Here is a 20,593-nt window from a genome sequence, read left to right on the forward strand (position 1 = left end):
TGATTCCTATTAACACCTAGTTTCAACAATGACGTCCTGTTTCATAGCATGAAACCATTTTGGCTTGGCCGATGCTCTTCCGTAAAAAAAAGGTGGGTCTCAGACAGTTTTAACAGCAGCCCAGGGATTTGAGATACAGAGCCTTTTAGCCACACCCTGCAGCCGTTGCATCATGCTACAAACTGTAGCATTGTGGGAAAATCATTGATGGTATGTTTTATTTATTAGTTTTCTCATGAAAACAACTTTTAGTGATAGAGACAAAAGTCCATGGGGCATTATAGAAGAGTCAGTTTTTCAGGTGAAGACTAAGTACCCACATCTGAAGAAAAATTAGATTTTGACAAAATGTGGAAAATCTTAAGGAATATGAATACTTTTATAAGTCAATGTATTTAAGCAATAGGACACTAGCTGAGAAGGTATGTTTTGAATGAACTACTTCATATGCTACCAAAGACATTAAATGATGAAAGTACAAAAGTTAAAATTTTAAAAATTCATTTATTATTTCAGATTTTTTTTTCCGCCTTTGTTATACAAAGATGTAAAATAACTTAAATACATTCTTACCAGTCATTTGCGATCTGTTTATGCCTACAAGCTATACACATGAGGTAGAGGGAAAATAATTTAGAGTTCCCATAAGACAAGAATAGGTGGACATGGACAAAACTCAGTTGGTGTAATAGTTTCACAAAAATAAAATACACAGTTGATGTGTGTTATGTATCTGGAAAGCACAGCATAAATCCTATCAAAATACAAACAAAGTAGGATATAAATCAATTCATACAGACGGGGGCATTTTTTTAACACTGTAGGAGAATATATATGGTTAGACAGCTACAATAAAAATTAAAAAAATGCTCAACAAAAAAGTCAATTATGTGATCAAATCTAAATCAATAAAAAAAATCTAGATGACCGTGACCATCTTCAATAACTATAGGTGCATTAATTAATTTATTTTTTTAGGATTTATTAGTGCTTGGATATTAATTTTGACTTTACATGATACAAGATTGAAAAATATATTGCTTTGTGAAACCTCAACCCCAAAAAGGCACAGACACCCATAAGAAAAAAAAAAAAAGCATTATAAAATCCAGGATATAAAATCAATTTAAACTTTTTATATATTTATATATTTACACTAAACACATGCTCATAATATTTTCAAAAAATAATTTATCTCTTAATCTTTTCTACAAAATAAAGTTTTATACATGATCCACTGAATACTAAACAGTGCAGAGCTTTGTTTTTGAGAACATAGATGACAGTGAAATCGAAATACGCATCATGGTCCTCTTTTTCCTTGACAGCTTGTAGGCCTATGTACAAACCAAGAACACACCAAAGAATGCGTTCTGTGTGAATTTAGTATATCTGTCATATCCGTTGCAAATCCATTTAATTTAATAGCAGAGAGCCGCACAGCGCTTGGGCCAAAAAAATGTGGAAAAAAACCCATAAAACACCACCGGAAGCTGTGGGGAGCAGGCATTTATCCTACGAGTCTCAGCATAGCTATTATGGTCACCATGTAGCGTGCAAAGTTCTGTGTAAGTGTTTTGACCAGTCTTTATTTGGAGTGCCATCTCCTATCAAAATGTTTGGAATTTAGCACCTCAGAACAAATAAGCCAAGTGATGTTTGCATCCTAAAGCACGAATTTAAAGCCAAAGTGAGGCGAATGAATTAAATGTACTCCGATTGGCTAATTATCATACTAAAAAAAATTCTCAATTTTGCAGGTTAGAAACAGTGATAATGCTGAACCAAATAATTTGTTTTGTGGGAGTTCCCCATAAGGTTTGATTAAAATTTTTGTGAGAGCTAAACATGTGCCTCAGTTTTGTCTCTATACCACAGGAGAAGAAACCATTGCCATTTACATTAACAGAAAAAAAAATTAAATAGAAAAGATCTGCACTTTATTGTGTCTATAAATACAGATGTAAAATACTTTAAAGGGAATTGAGCTTCAGTGCGCGGATGTTGCTATAATACATAAACGGGTCCCTCACTCAGTAGTTAATTCTCACCAGAATAATGTGAAGTGTTGTTTGCATTGTTTTCCTAAATATGTAAAACACCAAGAAATGGTTTTCTGTTCTAGTAAAGGAGCATTATTTTTGTTGAAGTAGCATAATCTGACTAAAAATGCTAATAAATAAGTAACATTCTGACAGTGACTGCAGCTCTTTTGTTTTGTTTGTTTTAGTACGAGATTATGCTACTGCAAAACAAGAAGAATGCATATTTTATTTGAAACTTTACTAGGTGTGCTGGTAATATTCAAGGGAGTTGCACATTGATAGTTTTGAGGAATTGTACTTATTCACTTTTTGTCGAGTTTCACCCTCGTCTCTCTAGCATCAAGCAGCTGGTTAGCATAGCTTATCCTAGCACTCTGTCAGCCTATAAAAACCAGGTGTAAATCTTTCACACAGACATCACAGATGTTATTCTCCTAAATCAGGCTTAAGAAAGCAAGATAGTAGAATTCTTAAAATGCTGAACTTTTGCTATGAAGTGTCACTGTCACTGCAATTTGTATTGTAGAGTTTTATTAAGACCCAATGTGTTGACAACTTGTGTATAAATAAATCTTCACTGGCTTCCCGCAGACTTCAGTGGTGAAAGTCCAGCTTTACGTAGAGGCATCCGTTTGTGGAACATCACATAAACGTCGGCCTTATCAAAAATATATGTATGCCAGCTACAAGGCATAAACGTACATATTCACTAGAGCAAATCTGCACACTGTCAGGTTAGATTTCAGTCTCAATTGCCCCATGCTGTTTAAACTTCTACTGCACACACTGCAATATGGCTCAATCAAATTGTGGCAGCTGAAGAGAAGAGGCAAATATGGAAATGGTAGGGAGTTACATTCCTACAGTTCTCCACAGTTTTCTTTACAACAAAGTATAAAAAGAAAAACCAATAAAAAAAAAATTAAAAAAAATATGAAGCTGCACAGAGCTCCATAAAGTCTGATCAGAGTCGCATGCCACATGTCTGCTGTTTAAATGATAACCTGCTGCAACAACGCAGGCTTGAACCACTGGTATCTCTAATTTGAAATTATCCGCATGTTTTTCATATTACTTTTTCCTCGTAGATATAGTGGTTTAAGTTATTCCCTGAACACTGGTTCGCTCAAGGCTAGGAATAGCCTAAACTGATTGGTTTAGTTGTTTTCTGTTAATTCATTTACAAACAGTTTCATATTACATTACTGAAAATAAAGAAAAGAAAATCCTCCTGGTAAAGGAGTAGTCCCAAAGGATCTATAAATTATCCACAAGACATCAAATACAAGAGTGTTGCTTTCCAAAGGCACTTGCCAAAATGGATTAAAACAAAGAGAGAAAAACAACACAAACAACAAAATGTTTGTGTTTTTAGTGGTTTGATTTTACATAGTTACATAAGTGGCTTGTATAATATCACTAAATCATAACTGGTTTTATTTACATACATATGCAAACACACAATGTGTGTGAGTGTAAATATGTGCGTGTAAAGTTAATCTTACACCCAGTCTTTTATTTTTTCTTTTTTTTTTTCAGAATATGATTTTAACTGGAATAAAAATATTGTCACTCAAACTTTTGCCAGAGTGCAAAGACACACAAGATGCACACACATATTTAACACACTCACACACACTATTGTTCTTTGGGCAAAGCCCATAAGAAATCGGTTTGTGAAGCCATCCGTGTATTTATTCTACAACTGGATTATTAATTTTCTTGGAAAATGTTGTCAATGGATTTATGAAACAGGTAACAAAAAAAAAGGCTTTTTTCCTCAAGGCAATGCTGTGATTAAAAAGCTTGAGATGGTAACCCAGTTGTCTGAATATTCTGCAGGACCCCTGAAGCCCACATTAATCCATCAAAGTGCTTTTTTGCTTTTTTTTGGTTTGCTTCTCAACTTTCTGCAGAACGTTGTTCCAACAATAGCAGCACAACCTCAGATGAGAACAAACCAACCAGTCTTCTTCATCACAAAGACCTGAATCACAAAGACCAACCATCTTTGACTTGCTCCACTGATTCTGAGGCACCCGGCAGCTGACACTTTACCCCTTGCAGGTGTAGACTTCTTCTCTCTGTGTGCACTGCTTGCATTCGACGTAGCAGCACCACCGCACCTGACACTGGCAGGGCCCGGTCACCTCCCTACTTTGTGTATTGTGGCCTCGCCCACAACAGATAGCATCACAGTTCTGGTCTTTGTAGCACTTGCGTGCTGCGGTGCCTGCTGAGTATTTGCTGGGTTTACAGAAGCTGGGCGAGTCCTCGATGTGTAGCAGATCCATAGTGCGAGGAATTTGATCGCTCAGACCAGGCAGGGAGTGCTGCTGCTGCTGCTGCTGCTGCTGCTGCTGGTTGCGGCCCGTCGAGATGTCTCCCTCTCCAGTGGCCTCATTGGTAGAGCTGCCGACCTTGACAGAAGTCTCGTAGCGCAGCTTCAGTCGGTTGCCGATCTCATGAAAGGGCAGGAGCTGTCTCCAGCAGGTCTGGACAGTGCAGGAGCCAGAGACACCGTGGCATTTACAAGTAGTCTCTACTCCAGCCTTGATTACCTGAAGCAGAAACAAAAGATCCTTGTTAACGACTATAAAGCATTAAAGGCATAACAGCTATGTAATTTAAAAATCCTTTGTTTAATAAGCGAAACTTGGAGGAGTTGAATTATTCTCTCAATTATTTCAAAAGGGTGAAGCAGAGTTGCTTCAGACTGGATAACTATTATATTCATTGCTTGTTTTCATAAAATGGCCAATTAGAGGCTTTGCTTATAGCTTGCAACACAAAGGAGAGCATTATAATACTGCATCAAGACTTTAATAATGATAATTAATGTGTGGGAAACCTGATAATGGTGAAAATCTTGGACATGAGTTTTAATTTAACAATTTTACAGGTATAGTCATAGGTCAGGGTAAATTATTGCAAACAAAATCCCACAAACAGAATTCATTGATAAAGTTTTACATATTTGAACATGTGAACAACACACTTGCCATTTGATGTGTTTTATAAATCTTGGTTAAAACCATGTACCATGGCTATTTGGAGATTATTATCTCCAAATAATCTCTGCTCTTGTCCATTCTTGAGTCTTTATCAGTGTATTCTGGTTAGATTCATGTGTGCTGTCGTTACTGTGTTAATATTACCAGTGGAAATTATTACTTTAATAAAAAAGAACATTTAAGTTGACATTTGTGGCAAATATAACAGTTTTGTCATAAGAAAGTTGGATTGGCTTGAGTGGAAATTAATGCTTCTAGACAGTCTCGATTAAAAGTTTCCATGCAGTTTGAACTTTTTCAGAGTCTTGTCATGTTACAACCATACATTTCTATACATGTTATTGGCGTTTTACATGGTAGACTGACAACCACTGCATGGTAAAAATGACACAAGAATTTCTTTTTTTTTGTTTGTTTGTTTCATATTAAATCTTAAAAAGTATGGCTATCTATTTGGTCCCCTTGCATTAATATTTAAAGTTAAGATTATTTTTTTGCAAAACAGATCAGCCTCAGTCACATTGGATGGAAATCATCTGATAAATTTTATATTGGATTTAGGTCTGAACTTTGGCACATGCTAAGACATGAAAATTATTTTATCAAAATTATTGCACTGAAATAGTTCTGAGTGCACGTTTAGAGTCATTGTCCCCCTGAAAGGTCAATGTCCACTCCAGTATTTTGCAACCTCAAACAGCTTTTTTCATGAAACTCCCAGTATTTCACCAATTTATTTTCCCCATTGCTTCTTAAAAGTACAAAAATGTTATAAAATAATTAAATTAATTAACACATTGCTAAAATTGCTTTCAGTTCACCAGTGCAATAAAGGGCTATTTTCATTTATTCATAATTAGAAAAAAATCAAATTTCATAATTTTCTTTCACAAGTTTTCTGCGTCCTCAAATTCCTGTGACAAGCTGCCTGTTGCCAAATATGTCAAGTGAAGAGCCAATGGTCGTCTTGTGAACTGACTCTCCCATCTAAGCTGCAGCTCTTTATAATATAATAATATGTGGAAAAATTCGAGGGGCTTGAGTACTTTGGCAACTTAATGCTTTTACCACAACTTATTTCATCTTCTCTTAACTTAGCAGTCATCCAAAGTTCATTACAATTTTAAAAGCCAGAGGAAAATAAGATCAAAACTCTGCGTCTTAAGTGTGGTTTAGAGAAAATCAGTTTTTTTTTCTTTTCTCCAGCTGTGAAAGAGATCAGGGAACAGGAAGTGCATATTCATCACACCAGCAGGTCAAGAAAATTTGACTGGTCAGCTTTTTAAAATGTTTGGTGCAGAGGTTAGCACATTCCAGTTTTCTCCTCAGTGTGGGAATTTATTTGGAGCAAATGTGGTAGGCCTTATACCTCCTAATGTACACATTACAGTTCCACTCACTCAAAAAAGTAACAAAAAATAATCGTTTTTGCTAACATTTCCGAACCACACTTCTACAATAAGTGATTTTGAAAATGAGTGAAAACAACATGTCCCAGACTCCAACTTTGCTTTGACAAATTACAGTCATTCTTTGCTTTTTATACTGCTATTAAATAGGCTTCCAAGATAAAAACCCTGTATTTGCAGACCACAAACAATTGGTTGGCAGTGCTAGAGCACAAATGAGGGTTGCTCCCAATCTAATCTGAAGGAAGAAAACAAATATGGACTAACAAGCAGTTTCAGAATTTACCAGATTTACAATAGCAGTTACTTTAATCATTCCAAATTATTTTATTAGCCATGTTTTAAGCTAAACTTTTCTGTGAGTTTACGTTCCAAAAGTTTCCTTCTTTCTGCAGTTTTTTTGATAGCCCTTAATAATTTAGGTTCTTAGATAAATTTGAATTCCCAAATAGAAAAGCAAAATGTTTTATTGCACTTGGGGCTTACATAGCTAACATATCTGTTCACTATTATTTATATCTCCAAATAATCTCTGCTCTTGTCCATTCTTGAGTCTTTATCAGCGTATTCTGGTTAGATTCATGTGTTTTGTAGTTACTAACTGTGTTAATATTACCAGTGAAAATTATTACTTTAATGAAAAAGAAAATTTAAATTGACATTTGTGGCAAATATAACGATATAAAATTCCTGAGTAATAAATTTGCTTTCTTTTAAAGCTACTCCCTAAAAGGGATTTTAATGGGTGTCAGATGTTCATAAATAAGAGTTTGCACAAGATTAGAGGAACTTTTAAAAATTGATGATGCACGGGAAAATGTATCCTAATCTTTTTAACTAGAAGAAAAATAAAAAAAAGAAAGAAGAGAAGCTACTTTACCTTCATCCCCACATTTGTGTTGTGCGTGTCCACTCGTGCACGCAGGTCCTTGTTGGAGCGTTTGCCCAGAAATTCCTTGACAAATTTATTGGCATATTTCAGGTTGTCTCCACAGCCTCCCCACTGCCAGGCCTTGCGGTTCTCCAGGTCCGGGGCTTCGTCACACGTGCAGCGCTCCATACGTCCTGCGCTGCACGCTTTGGCTAGGGCGTGTGTTAGGCCCGCTGAGGAGATGGCATACAAGAAGGCTGTCTCTTTGAATCCTGGGGAAGCATGGTTAAAATGTAAATTATAGAATGTAGTTTTATATATCAATAGTCAGAAATAAAGACGCAGTATTAATTTTTAGAAAGTTTGTGAATTTCTTCATGTATGCGTTTAGAATTCAAGTAGGGTGCAATCTTTGGGTTGGTGTAATCATGATCTAATAACTTTCAGATTTATTAAAAGTCTACAAACTTCTCAAACGCTAAGTAAGGAGTATGAAGTAATATTCAATTAATCTCTACTTCATTTTAAACCATTTTGCAATCAGTTTCTTTTTTTTTTTTTTTGCAGTGGCACATTAGTATTAAAGGAATAGCCATGAAATGTCCAGATCTTAACATCTGTCATCCCAATGTAGTTGATGCAATGCAGAATTCTAGTAAAAACAATAATGTAATCCAGATCACAGTTGGTACAATGTAGATAATGCCCAGATTGGCTGTCAAACCGTTATCTTCAATAATTTGCAACTACGGGGTCTTATGTGCTGCTTAAACTCCTACATCTGATGAAGCATTCTACTCGGCAATACAAGCCATCAGCAATAGCCCTTTGTATTTCATGCAACCAAAGTGGCAACATTCACACAATAAAATTTGTATCGTACTAACGTGAGCAATTAAATTGTTATACTGACAAACAAACTAGCAGTGGATAAAACCCGGTTCAGATTTGAGTTACTGGGTTAACAAGAATGAAATAAAATACGCTTTTTTGAGAAAAGTTTGCTTTTATAAGTTTATTTCAGATCGTTTTCACAAATTAAAACTTGTTTAATCCGCCCCGACTTGACTCATCTATTGAAGTTTTCACAAACAAAGCTGTTAAACTGTGTCAAAGAATCTCTATTCGGTGTAGTTACCCAGTTCAAGTTTAATCAGTCTAACAGATTTAGATTGGCAGCTATTGGTTAGCCACTTATGGTAAGCAACGGTTGTCAGCCAGACGAGAAATCTATTTAAGTCAACTCTGTCAACAGAGCAACTCAAGAGTTAGTTACTTTTTTACTTCAAAGTGAGAGTCTCAAGCATTGACACTACAAGGTGTCATTTTAAATAATGTACCTTCAGATCCAGGGCCCGTAGTAATAACTCATACTTATTTCATCAGACGAAGCCACATGCTGACAGCAACTAAATTACATTTTAAAAAAGACCTTGTGGCTGCAGATCTTTTTACACACAAGAGTATTTTATCACGGCATGCTCTCATTTTGATACAAGGACCAGTCAAGAAACCTCAGAGGATTTCATTTGTAGATGTTGAATGCATTTTTTTTTCTTTACTTCTTTGGCAATTGGAACTGCAAAATTTCAGTGTCTTATTTCAATGGGAACTGACCATAACTGGAGTACCAGTCAGATATGGTGTGAAAATTTGTGCAAGTGCCATTGCACATTATGCCGATTTGTGCAAGTGTGATCAATGATGAAGACCCACACTAGTAATAGTTTCTGGTTCTGACAAAGAGTATTCAGTGAAACCTTACTATAAATTGCAGAATCAGGACATTGATCAGTTTTCAGTCACTTAAATTCATACAGGGATCTGCCTGTCCATGTAATTACATCTTTAACTTTAAATATCTCCTATGTTGCAATCGGGTTTAATTTTACACACCTGTTATGTGCGCTCCCCTCGACTGTAAGTAGGAATTTGTATGTATAGATAATAAGAAAAATAGTATGTTTAATTTGCTCTTACCTCTTTTTAATATGTTGGCGCGATGCCTCCCCTCTAATGTGCAATTCCACCTCTCAAAGCGAAACTGATGCTGGCATTCTAAGGCACTCATAATGATTGCCTCCCTCAAGGTATCCGCCACGCCCGGGTCTCGTCTGCACATCCTGCGCTGCTTCTTTTCCAGTTTGAGACGGTCACAAAGCTTGTAGTGGGCCCTACCCGTGCTCTCTTCTGGTAGAGAATTCAGTGGCAGAACAGACAACGGTTCATTACCGGTCAACCTATAGGAAAAACACAATGCAGAGGGAAAAGTGAGGGAATGCAGCAGCCACCTCACATAAAGTTGAAAAGCCATACTGCAGAAACAGAACAGGAAGCATAGCTGGGAAACGTAATGTTCAAAGCTTAGTTAATGTTCAGGGAAAGTCAACTAGAACAAAGTTAATGTTCAGGGAAATTCATCATATGCTAGAGGCTTAAATAAATCTTGATACAGGATTGTCTGAGTAGGTCAGCAGAGCAGGAAATATTCTGTTTTTTTTTTAATAAAGTTCTAAAGATTGGTCTCATTTGAAGTAATTGAAAAACACAAATACATTAAGCTAATTATCTTAGAAATTAGAGATGTTTGAGGGATTTGATGTTGATTATTCAGTGACACGTCCGGAATGTGACAGACATGTCATATGCATGCAATACGTCATGTCATCCACAGATGTATTGTGCAAATTAAACATAACATGGCAGGATTTACATATTTATTGGAGAAGTCTTAGCATTTTAAAATTGACATTCCTCTGGCCCAGAATGTCTTGATTAAGTTTACATTTACATACATCAATGAGTTTTATTGAAAATCTAAATTATCATCAACAAAGTGGAATGGCATTAAGTGGTTTTGCAGTGGCCTACATACACATTTGAGTGTGTATGCATTTCTATTTAGTTTCCTTTAAACCTCCCACAGTCCTAAGACAGTGGGAGGTTTAAAGGACTTTGTGCGTGGTCCCTGCTTTTATTAGGTTTTCAGGAAAAGATGGGCTGACGGGACACCCGCTTCCCGTTTCCTGACCGTGACATCTGCAGTGCCCTTCCTAAGAGTTGCACTAAGACGGTGGGAGGGTTAAACTGATGCCCAAAGGAAAATTCAGTGCCACCCACTCCCTTAAGAAATCTGTAAAGAGAACTCATTTAATGTGAGCTTAATCTTAATTTGAAACCGTTTGGTTTCAGGATCATAATTGAACTTCTGGGTTTTTCTGGAAAGTTCATCAGAGTTTATGGGTAGATGAATGGAGATAAATACAGGGCAATCCTGGAGGAAAAAAGTTTTAAAGGGTTTGGTGGCTTGAGACAGACAGAAGTTTACTGTTCAGCAGGATAGTAACCCACACATAAAACTTGAGCAACAATTAAATGATTTAGATCACAGAATATTAATTGTGTTTTTTGAATGCCCCACTTAAAGTCCTGACCTATATAGTAATTAGACTGAACTTACATAGCAATTTTCCAGTTATATTGACAGGTCAAAGCACTTTGCACAAGAGCCACGTTCACCCATTCACACTCACAAATCATAGGTAACTTGGGGTTAATGCTGTGCCGAAGATTAGAGGACGATGATGGAATTGAACCAACAGTCTTCTGATTGGAAGACAGCTACACTGATGTAACTACTCACTGATTTTGACAGATGCTAAAAAGAAGAAGAGCTATTAAATTCAGTCTGCAAAGATGGTAAAGACATACTCCAAAATAGCAATACAAAATACAAAAATACAATGCAAAAAAAAAAAAACATGCTACACTTTTGGGATTTTTAGCAAAAATTCAGAAATTTTTGTTGGCGTATTGCATACAATCCGAATAAAATCCACTAACATTTGTGACTCTGAAATGACAAACTGACAAAAAACATTTAAGGTGAATGAGTCCTTTTGGAAAGCACCGTCTAACAGGCAAATGTTTAAAAACTCAAAGCATGGAATGAGAACATGTGGTAAACTTGTATGTCTTTTGTCAGTTTATATAAAGGGAGCCATCTGCACATTTTAATCCACTGCCGCACAGCTGGCAAAACCTATGACCAGTCATCTGAGATTGTGATAGGAAAAGCAGAGTGTTACTTTTGTAAACACACATGGGGTACATGACCGTCAGCCTGTGACCAGTTTGGTCACATCGCCTTTCAGATCTGGCATACTAGTTGCTCATTATGTGTCTTTTCTGGCCTCCTTCATAGTCAAAGCTGAAACTGAAGAATCCACAGATTTAAAGAAAGCCACAGCAGCACAGCTGTGGGGGTGTGCCTTTCTGCAGCTTTATTTTTATTTTTAAAAACTACATGTATTTGCGTAGTGACACCACATTCAGCTGATTATTGATACACATATGAAATATCAAGATGTTATTTTTATCATGGTTAAAAAAAAGAATAGGAGACTGAAATGACCAACTGATAACGAAAATCAAATGTCTTATTGATGAAGTGAGCAAAGAGAGAAACCCAAAGGATTTTTAGTTTATTTACTTTTATTTGAAATGATGGCAATAACCGAATCCCTGATATCTAGGTCATTAAGCAATATGGATTGAGGATATGCTGACCTAAAATAATTGTTATGGTCCTGTTCAAATATATGAGCATTGAACATCTTACCTCCAGCAGATCACTCTCTTGATAATTTAATTTAGAATAGGTCTTGGACCTAATTGCTAGTATAACATTAAATTGTACATCTATTTTCTTGAACTGCTCCAACTTTAGAGATGTCATAACTATTAATCATTTCATAGATTATTAAACCATCATGCTGTTTGTATTGAGTGGTTGTCAAAATATTTTTGAGCACAGAAGATAATGAGATTGGCAGTTGGGCTCTACTAGTGATCTGTGTGCAAAGCACTTAAAGTCAGATTAACTATCTTATAAAAGGGTAAGGCCTTGTAAAAAGCTATTAAATAGTGTTCATTTAAAAGGCCATAATATGTTTCATTTTCACTATTACATCATGCAATTAAACTAACTGGAAACATTTTACTTATTCCATTCTCAGCATGTTACTCAAAGGAAGATCACCGATGGCACACCACCTCCTATCTACCTTTCCATTGTAATAATCACTGGCTTTTTCTAGTCCATTGGAAATCTACAAAAGGTTTAGAGGTTTACATGAATGCTACATTTTGAACCTTTAAAACTTTGACTGCAATTGTCGGTTATTTACACAGAAGCAGGTTGGTATTTATGCAGGAGGAGAATGTTGTACCATCAATGATCCCAGCAGACTGACGTAAACTTTTGTGGCATTTAAAGTGAATAATGCCATTTCATTGAGCTTAATGTTGACTTTGTTTTCTGTTAAGTCGTCCCTCTGACTGGAAATGCTTAAAATGCTTCACTGTCAGTAAGTGGGTCAAACAAAAAGATAATCAATTATGCATTACTTCCTACCTCCATTTCATGTGAACGCATTAGTCAGTTATGTGTAAATAATTTCCCAGTGGAAATGTAAAAATTGTTTGAAGGCTCATTAAACAGAGCTTAGAAAAACACTCTGCTGTTTTGGGGTTTACAGTTAATTTTTTTATATAGTGGAAATCCACTTTGTTCTTAGCTATTAAGGGTAAAATTTTAATTAGTAATAGTGTTTGAACAGAACCTCACTCGAAACAAACTTAACTACCCTTTGGGATTTTATAGTGATGTGTAAACTGGTTAAGGTAAACAACCTTTGAGACTCTTCATCCTTGCAAAACAAACGTTTCCTTATTTTCGCATCTTAAGCCAAACAAATAATCTTCATTTCTCCTACCAACCCATCTTTTAAAAGTTCTACACACAAAAATCATTCATCATCACAGAGGAGTTCTCACAGCAAATGGGAATACAGCCACAAACTGTATTAAAATAAAACTATTATTTCTAAGGTGTCAAGCACTTGCCAAGTATCCATGCCAGGCTAGGTAGCAATCCAGATCCAGGACTGGTAAATGGAAATCTGTATTGCTTCCCCTTTAAGCATTGTATCGCTTGTCAGAGAGAAGTCTGTCACTGCTCACTTTCAGTGCAGCCTGGAACATAAGGCCAGAGGAGTTCCTCAGCAAGAGATTTGTTTTATTAAGTCCAATAACTGACTGAACAGGCTGAAATGTTTCCCCTTTAGTCCTCAGTGCCACATCGTTGGACTTTAATGGATCACAGATGCTTCAGTTTGGGATTTGTTTGAACGGTGCTCAGCATGTTCATCACTTTAAGCAGTCAAGTTTGAGATGAGTCAAAAAGTATTGCTTAAACATGACATGAAATGATTTTTTTTACGTGCATCTGCCTTATTTTACATCTCCTCTAACCACAATTAATTGAACCTTTTCAAAAGATCATCACTTTGTAGAAAAAACTGAAAATGCTATAATATTGCCCCAAAATTGTAAACAAAAATCAAAATCACATAAAAACAGAAAAATGTCATGTCAAAAGATAAGAAAATCTATCTCTCTCTAAACAGTAACTTGTGATTTGTTAAAAGGATAAATTAACATGAAAAGATACAGAAGAACACAAAAGAATGTCCAAGTACATAAAATTACAATAGTTGTAAGACATCACAGATGAATTAATACATAGAAACATAATGAAATATTTCAAATAAATACAACAAAAGCAATTAAATACATATGAAATGATTATAAATTTGTAATATATACATGTGAAAAAGAAAATTCTAGTAACAGGCAGTAGTCTTGATGAACTACAATATTATTACCTAACCAAAGCAAATTTTTTTCTCAAAAATAGCATCTATTGTAACATGTTTTGTTTTTGTAACAATGCATGTTACAAAAACAAACAAAAGAAAAAAACTGACACAGAGGATTCAACTGTTGCATTGATTCTTGTTTGAAGCACAAAGATGGACTTTAACCTCGAGGAAGTTTATTAATGGTATGATTTTACTACTGTCTACAGTCTCTTTTTGATAAAAACACACTTTAGGCAAAAATGACATGAGGGCAAAGGGTCCTGGAAGAGGGAACAGTTGTTAATATCTCTAGAGAAGAAAGTACTGACTCATTTGTGCAAGGTTTCCGCTCTGCGATTGCAGTCGAATAATATCACAGACAACATACTGGTGCAGTTCCCTCAAATGTTCGGACACAAACCAAACTAAAACACAAAGCTTTACTAAGCTGACACAAAGCATTACTAAAAGTAAAGCTTGCATCTTGAGTGAAAATGGAAAACTGCTGAAAATTAAAGATAATATTTTCTCTAGGAACAGGACCGCAACTCCTGCTGTCACACAAAAAGGTCAGACATTCCAACAAGATGATGTACCGTAAGAGTATCAATCTGTTGTTTTCAATGAGGAAGGAACTCATTCAACTCACTTTGGGAACAACAGAATTGCACAAATATTTAGTCGCTGATTCACAAATATCTAATCAGATTGGAGAGAAAAGGGAATCCTTGGTGACTTTACATCCTTTTAATCAACCAGAGATTAAGTCATAAAGTCTCACATATGATGGGATGAAAAAAAAAGGAAAAAACAATCAATGCCTGCTTGAAAACTAATCAGTCACTCAGACAATATGGTTCAAAACATAAATCATGAGAGAGGGGTAGAAATTATTTTCAAAACTATAACTTGAAACAACATGGTTCTTCCTCCCGAGAGCCTGTCGGTTTTTATCCACTGAGCCCTAACGTGAGTATTTCCTAAAGTTCAGCTGCTGCCTGTATGACAGTTAACCCAGATCCTAGATTCAATAGATCATTGCTTAAGCCAATTGCACAAACAAAATGAAAAAAGTAGGATAGTCATCTCCCATTTCTCAATCAAGGGAAATGGTCAACATACACCATGTTCTGCATTGAATTTGCATGCCATCTCTCAGAATGTATGGGCTCTTTCTGTGTCCTCCTGCTTACCCCCACATCCAACAAGTAGCGTGCAACTGGTCACTAGTTTCCATTGGGTCTGCCTGTGTGTGCATAGTTCATTTCAATGTAAAAGACTGGTGAAGTGTCCAGGTTGCACCTCAACTTTGTTCCATCACTGGAGATGGGTACCATGAAAATTAATTCCCTCTTTACAAAGCTGAAACCCCATCAATTGGCACCTCAATAGCCACAGGTTTGCCACTTATACTAAATGAAATGCATATATTTGACTAGACCTTATGATGAACAAAGTGTTGTTTACCTTAAAATATTCCACTTAGCGTATAGTGTAGCTTGTACTCCTCAACATACTTAAAAAAAAGTAAGCTCTCCATTTTTATTTTTTTTTTTTTTTGCCTTGAACACAATATTATAAAGGGCCAAATCACAAAGATGTCAAAATAGATTTATCCTATATCTGTTGCTCTAAATCAGGGGTGTCAAACTCCAGTCCTCAAGGGCCGCTGTCCTGCAGTGTTTAGATGTGCCACAGGTAAAAAACAGTGGAATGAAATGGCTTAATTACCTCCTCCCTGTGTAGATCGGTTCTCCTGAGCCTTGCTAATGACCTAAATATTCTTTTCAGGTGTGGTGCAGCAGAGGCACATCTAAAAGTTGCAGGACAGCGGCCCTTGAGGACTGGAGTTTGACATCCCTGCTCTAAATGGATGCTATTTTGGCATACTATCATAAAGACCTAAGTGCAAGTGTTCCCTGTATTGGGAAAAAATAAAAATGCTAAAAATGGCAAAGAGAAGCTGAGCTAATATGCATCTAGACATCAAACAAAAGATTTGACTTTCAATTTAGCTTTCAGCTGTGATATATCATCATGTTTTAGTGGGATGAGCCAGAATGGTAAATGTGCTTGTTGTATTTACTAGCATAAATGTTTTCTTTTGATTCTTTAGAAAGTTCACATGATCCAGTATATCTCTGTCTTGGTTCATCTTTTTTTTTTTTTTTTTTCCTGGAAAATGCCGTACACAAAGCCATAGCAGCCTCTGGCTTTGTGTTCTTGTCTTTCCTTTTGACAAATAATACATCAGGTTCAGAGATTTCCATTTAACTTTGGCATTATGAAGTCCATGTCAAAGCCATTCCTGTATTCATTTTGCCTCTCTTCGCCATAGAAAGTACCCCTGACTCAATGCTTCTTTCCCCCTGCAACACCCCCTTTTTTCTTCCAATGATAAGTTTTACTATGTCTATTTTGGGACAAAGTTATGGGGTCATTTCTGTAATGAAGCACATTAATCTTTGATTTTATTTCCCGTGGAACACAACTGACTCAGTGCTTCAGTGTTTAGCTGCGTCTCCTTTCAGGATGTAGTCATTGGCAAAGCCATATCTGCCAACGACCACATGTACTTGTTTTGTTCTTTATTAGAAAGTACTTCTTGTCCTCTCAACCCCCAGCTCTTCATGTCTGATGGTCAGATATGCGCACCCTGGTTCAGATGGACTTTTGTTCCTTTGAAAAAAAAAATCCTTCGACTGTCATCACATGCCTGTTAAGGAAGAGAATAACTTTTTTCCAAATAATATTACATAATCAACTGAATTTATGCTGTATTAAAATTGCAATTGATCTGGACCGTATAGAACCGAATACGTCACCCAGCACAGGGTGGCAATAGATATGAATTGAATTTGATACTATATCAAATAAATTAGACAGACCCTTTTCACATCCTCCTCACTTTCAGTAGCCAAGCTGTAACAGCACACAACTTCTGGGCAAAAAGAGGGGTTCTACCCCTGAAAACACTTCAATGTATGATACATCAAATATTAGATCGAGGCAAAACAAAATTGACCTGACACACTGATTTCTGATGGTTAGAACACAGCAAGTGAAATATATCAAGACATGTATCAAAACCACTAAATATAAATGTCATAATATGACATGTATGCACATTAGGAAACATAGCTAATTATAGAACAACGTTGGTTGCATTAGAACAGGGGTGTCAAACTCCAGTCCTCAAGGGCCGCTGTCCTGCAGTGTTTAGATGTGCCACAGGTAAAAAACAGTGGAATGAAATGGCTTAATTACCTCCTCCCTGTGTAGATCGGTTCTCCTGAGCCTTGCTAATGACCTAATTATTCTTTTCAGGTGTGGTGCAGCAGAGGCACATCTAAAAGTTGCAGGACAGCGGCCCTTGAGGACTGGAGTTTGACACCCCTGCATTAGAAGTTCAACAAACAACAAAAACTACCTTTTTTTTTACAGGATGAACATGTAAAAAAAGAATGTGTTTTCTTGGCTTTCAAAGAAAACACATTCTTTGCAAACAAAGAATGTGTTTTCATCTCATGCACCGTTTTCTGAAGGTGTTTTTGTTTGAGGTGTTGGCACAGCAACAGTGGCTACCCATGGAACATAACACCAACATATAAAACTCATTATAATCCTATGTGAAGTTCTTACCGATGTTTGCTCAGCTTTGCTTTTTTCCACTCACACACATGCTTCTCTATACACTTCTCACAGACATTGCTGACATACTCTCACGCTGCACCTCCTCCACTGTCTTTTCACTTAGTAACACAGGAGTTTGTTTAGTCGCTTCTCTCTACCTGTCAGCACCTCCCATTGCCCGTGACATATTTACTTTATATACATTTCCCATTGCAGCCAGTACGAAAAGCAGCTCATTTCACATAGCGGAGCCTCAAAGTCAGTCCCTCGAGGAAATTATTGACCAGCTCTCTGAATTTCACCATCATCGATCCCTCTTATGGCTTCACACTGCGGTCCTACAAGTGACCCCTAGCTGGTCCTGCTGCATATTCTTCATTAGGCATGTAAATAGAACAGAAAGTATACTAAACATTGTAGAAAAATCACTAATATAGCGCAGTTTTCTGTGTGTGTATTAAATTCAAGGGTTTGGAGCAATGCAAGTTGAATCTTCAGGTCTTAAAACAGAGATTTTCTCATTTATACAGAGGACTGCTGAGAAATTCAAATCAGATTATTTGTAAAACAAGATCATTCTTAGGATATTTCAGGGATTTGTCTTTTTGTTTGTTTGTTTGTTTTGTTTTGGGGGTTTTTCAGCTCGCATCCGGTGTCCATTTATACAGCAGTAATGCTGCCTTCATTTTTTTTTCCCCCTGAAGTGTGCTATGTGCACATGCATGTGGGCTCCAATGACCTTAAGTCAACACCTATACGAGTCTGTAGTGGCTGAATGCGCCCAGACAGAAAAAGCACAAAAGCCACAATTTCTCCATCAGTCTGAACTTGCAGGTTGTGTGGTCTTATGTCTCCAACATCATAACCACCCCCCCCCCCCCCCTTAAACCCCCCCCCCCCCTACTTTCCAAACTTCCTCTATTCCCACTGGTCAATATCTCTAAACGGATGTCAATCACTCGGCCCAGCTGTTTGCTTAAAACGAAGCGTCCTCTGGACAAAACCACTGCTGTACGAGAACATAACCCGCAGAAGACAGTGACAGACACGGACATGTGTCCTGGAATAGTCCAACTGTCATGAAGACAAACTACCCTGCTCACTTGAGGCTAATCTGTGCGCAATAAATACAAGAGATATCAATCATTAAATTATATACTGAGGTCTGTAGAAAGTTTATCTTGTTAGGACAGATATATTTTTTCCTTGCTTTAACTTTTTCTTCCTGCCGTCTCAGCCGTTAAAGTGCCCCATTTTTTTATTTTTTTATTTTTATTTTTTTTGTGGCAAGGTTACATACTTTTCCTCAGAACTCTTGGATGAACTTCAGACCACCCGGTCCAACTCCCATCTGGTATATCACAGCCCAGGCCATGCCAAAGGTAGGAGCAGTGTGAGCGTGTGTGGCGTTTTCCCACTGGCCCACTCTATTCTCTGGCTGACAAAGTGCTCCATAGCTTAGACCTAAATAATTGGAGAAACCATGAATCAGTGTCGAATGACTCTCTGGGTCAGGCAGTCTCAAGACTATTGTCCACCTCCATGAAGTTTATGTAAGAATAAATCCTACCCTAGCCACTTCTCTCCATGGTGATATTGATCATTTTTCTAATTGTTAAAAAAATAGGAAAAATATACATAAGGCTAGAATTAGATTAGTCCCTGGCTGACATCACTAGATATTGTGATGAGACCCAAGAAGCCAGGGGTCGCACACTGCTGTGACATAATGAAAAAGACTTTCAAAGCCTAGTAATGCTGGTATTTCTAATTATGAATTTGCTATTGATTGAGTAATGACTCCTTCTGTGCAAATGTCATAAAATACTTAGGAGCCCTGATTTTCCAGCGTTTGAAGGGGAAGTTGATTATCTTCTATGACTTAACAGGATATGACCTAAAGTTACGTCATTTCGTCCTGTCTGGTCATTTACACAGAGACAAATAAAGTATGTTGGAAAACACCCACACACTGACTGATGGGGTTTGGTTCATGAACGTGTCTTCTAAAAATATTTTTAATTTGAAAATGAGATGCCTAATATTAATAAAGTGCCTTGTGGTGGCCCAACAGTTGGACAACAGTGGTTGGGTTTGGGAATGGGAGTGGGACTATGGAGCATAATAAGAGGTTTAACTGCTATGTGAGAACTCAATGCGTCTAAGGTCAGCAGCTCAGTTGCAGTCACTGTGTGACTGGCACAGATTGGGTGTGCAGCAGTGTCCGCATGACTCCCCTGATCTAGCCCACGGCATGGCACAGAGCAGCCCTGTACCAGCGCACCAACACCCCAAACACCTTCAGGCACACAAACTTGGCTCCGGCATGAGCACAGATTGGTAAGAACAATACTAAGACTTGAAATATCATGCTTGCTTCATTATTTTCAAAACTGAACAAAATAGTACAATTATTGGAATAAATTAAGATCCTAACTTTTTGGTTCGACTATAATGTCCTTGCAGTGCAGTCTGTCTATTGTAGTTTGTAGTTTTGATTACTGGATTTTAACTGAACAGCTAACATATAATTTTGTTATTTTCAAACAAGCAGTTGGATGGTTTGTAAATTATCTCCTAGGTAGTATAGTTAGAGATGGGGACAGATTACTAGTTGATAAAGAGGTTATTCAAGGTTCAACTCTCAGCCCATAGTTGCTTCTTAAACACAGATCAAGCACAGCTTTTATTGTAATAGTTTAATGCTCAGTGCCTACTGATTCAAAGGCTTTGGGCGCTCTCCAGTACTGTACAAGAACAGCTCTGTCTCCTACAACTTTTTTTTTTTTTTTTTTTTATTTTTACAAATTCAAAGAGCAAGGTTGGCACCGTCTAAGAGAATGTATATATTCTTATAAGAAATGGTCAACAGTCAGTGTCTATTTCTAATTATTTTTTTTATTTTTAATTAATAAAA

The 20,593-nt window shown here is 36.8% G+C and overlaps 1 protein-coding gene across 1 annotated transcript in view; it reads right to left on the minus strand.

Annotated features, from left to right (window-relative positions):
- Positions 1-1,204: 1,204 nt before the first annotated feature.
- wnt9a (wingless-type MMTV integration site family, member 9A) overlaps positions 1,205-20,593 on the minus strand; it is a 29,805-nt gene continuing 10,416 nt past the window's right edge. The window contains exons 2-4 of the mRNA XM_015023266.1: positions 9,320-9,579; positions 7,349-7,611; positions 1,205-4,606 (exon numbers count right to left, since the gene is read on the minus strand). Of these exons, the coding sequence (XP_014878752.1) occupies positions 4,100-4,606; positions 7,349-7,611; positions 9,320-9,579 (1,030 nt within the window). The 3' untranslated portion in view covers positions 1,205-4,099. The remainder of the gene's footprint in view (positions 4,607-7,348; positions 7,612-9,319; positions 9,580-20,593) is intronic.

This window comes from Poecilia latipinna, unplaced genomic scaffold (genome assembly GCF_001443285.1).
Source record: "Poecilia latipinna isolate Pla-1442-1.1 unplaced genomic scaffold, P_latipinna-1.0 Scaffold3256, whole genome shotgun sequence".
Classification (NCBI taxonomy): domain Eukaryota; kingdom Metazoa; phylum Chordata; class Actinopteri; order Cyprinodontiformes; family Poeciliidae; genus Poecilia; species Poecilia latipinna.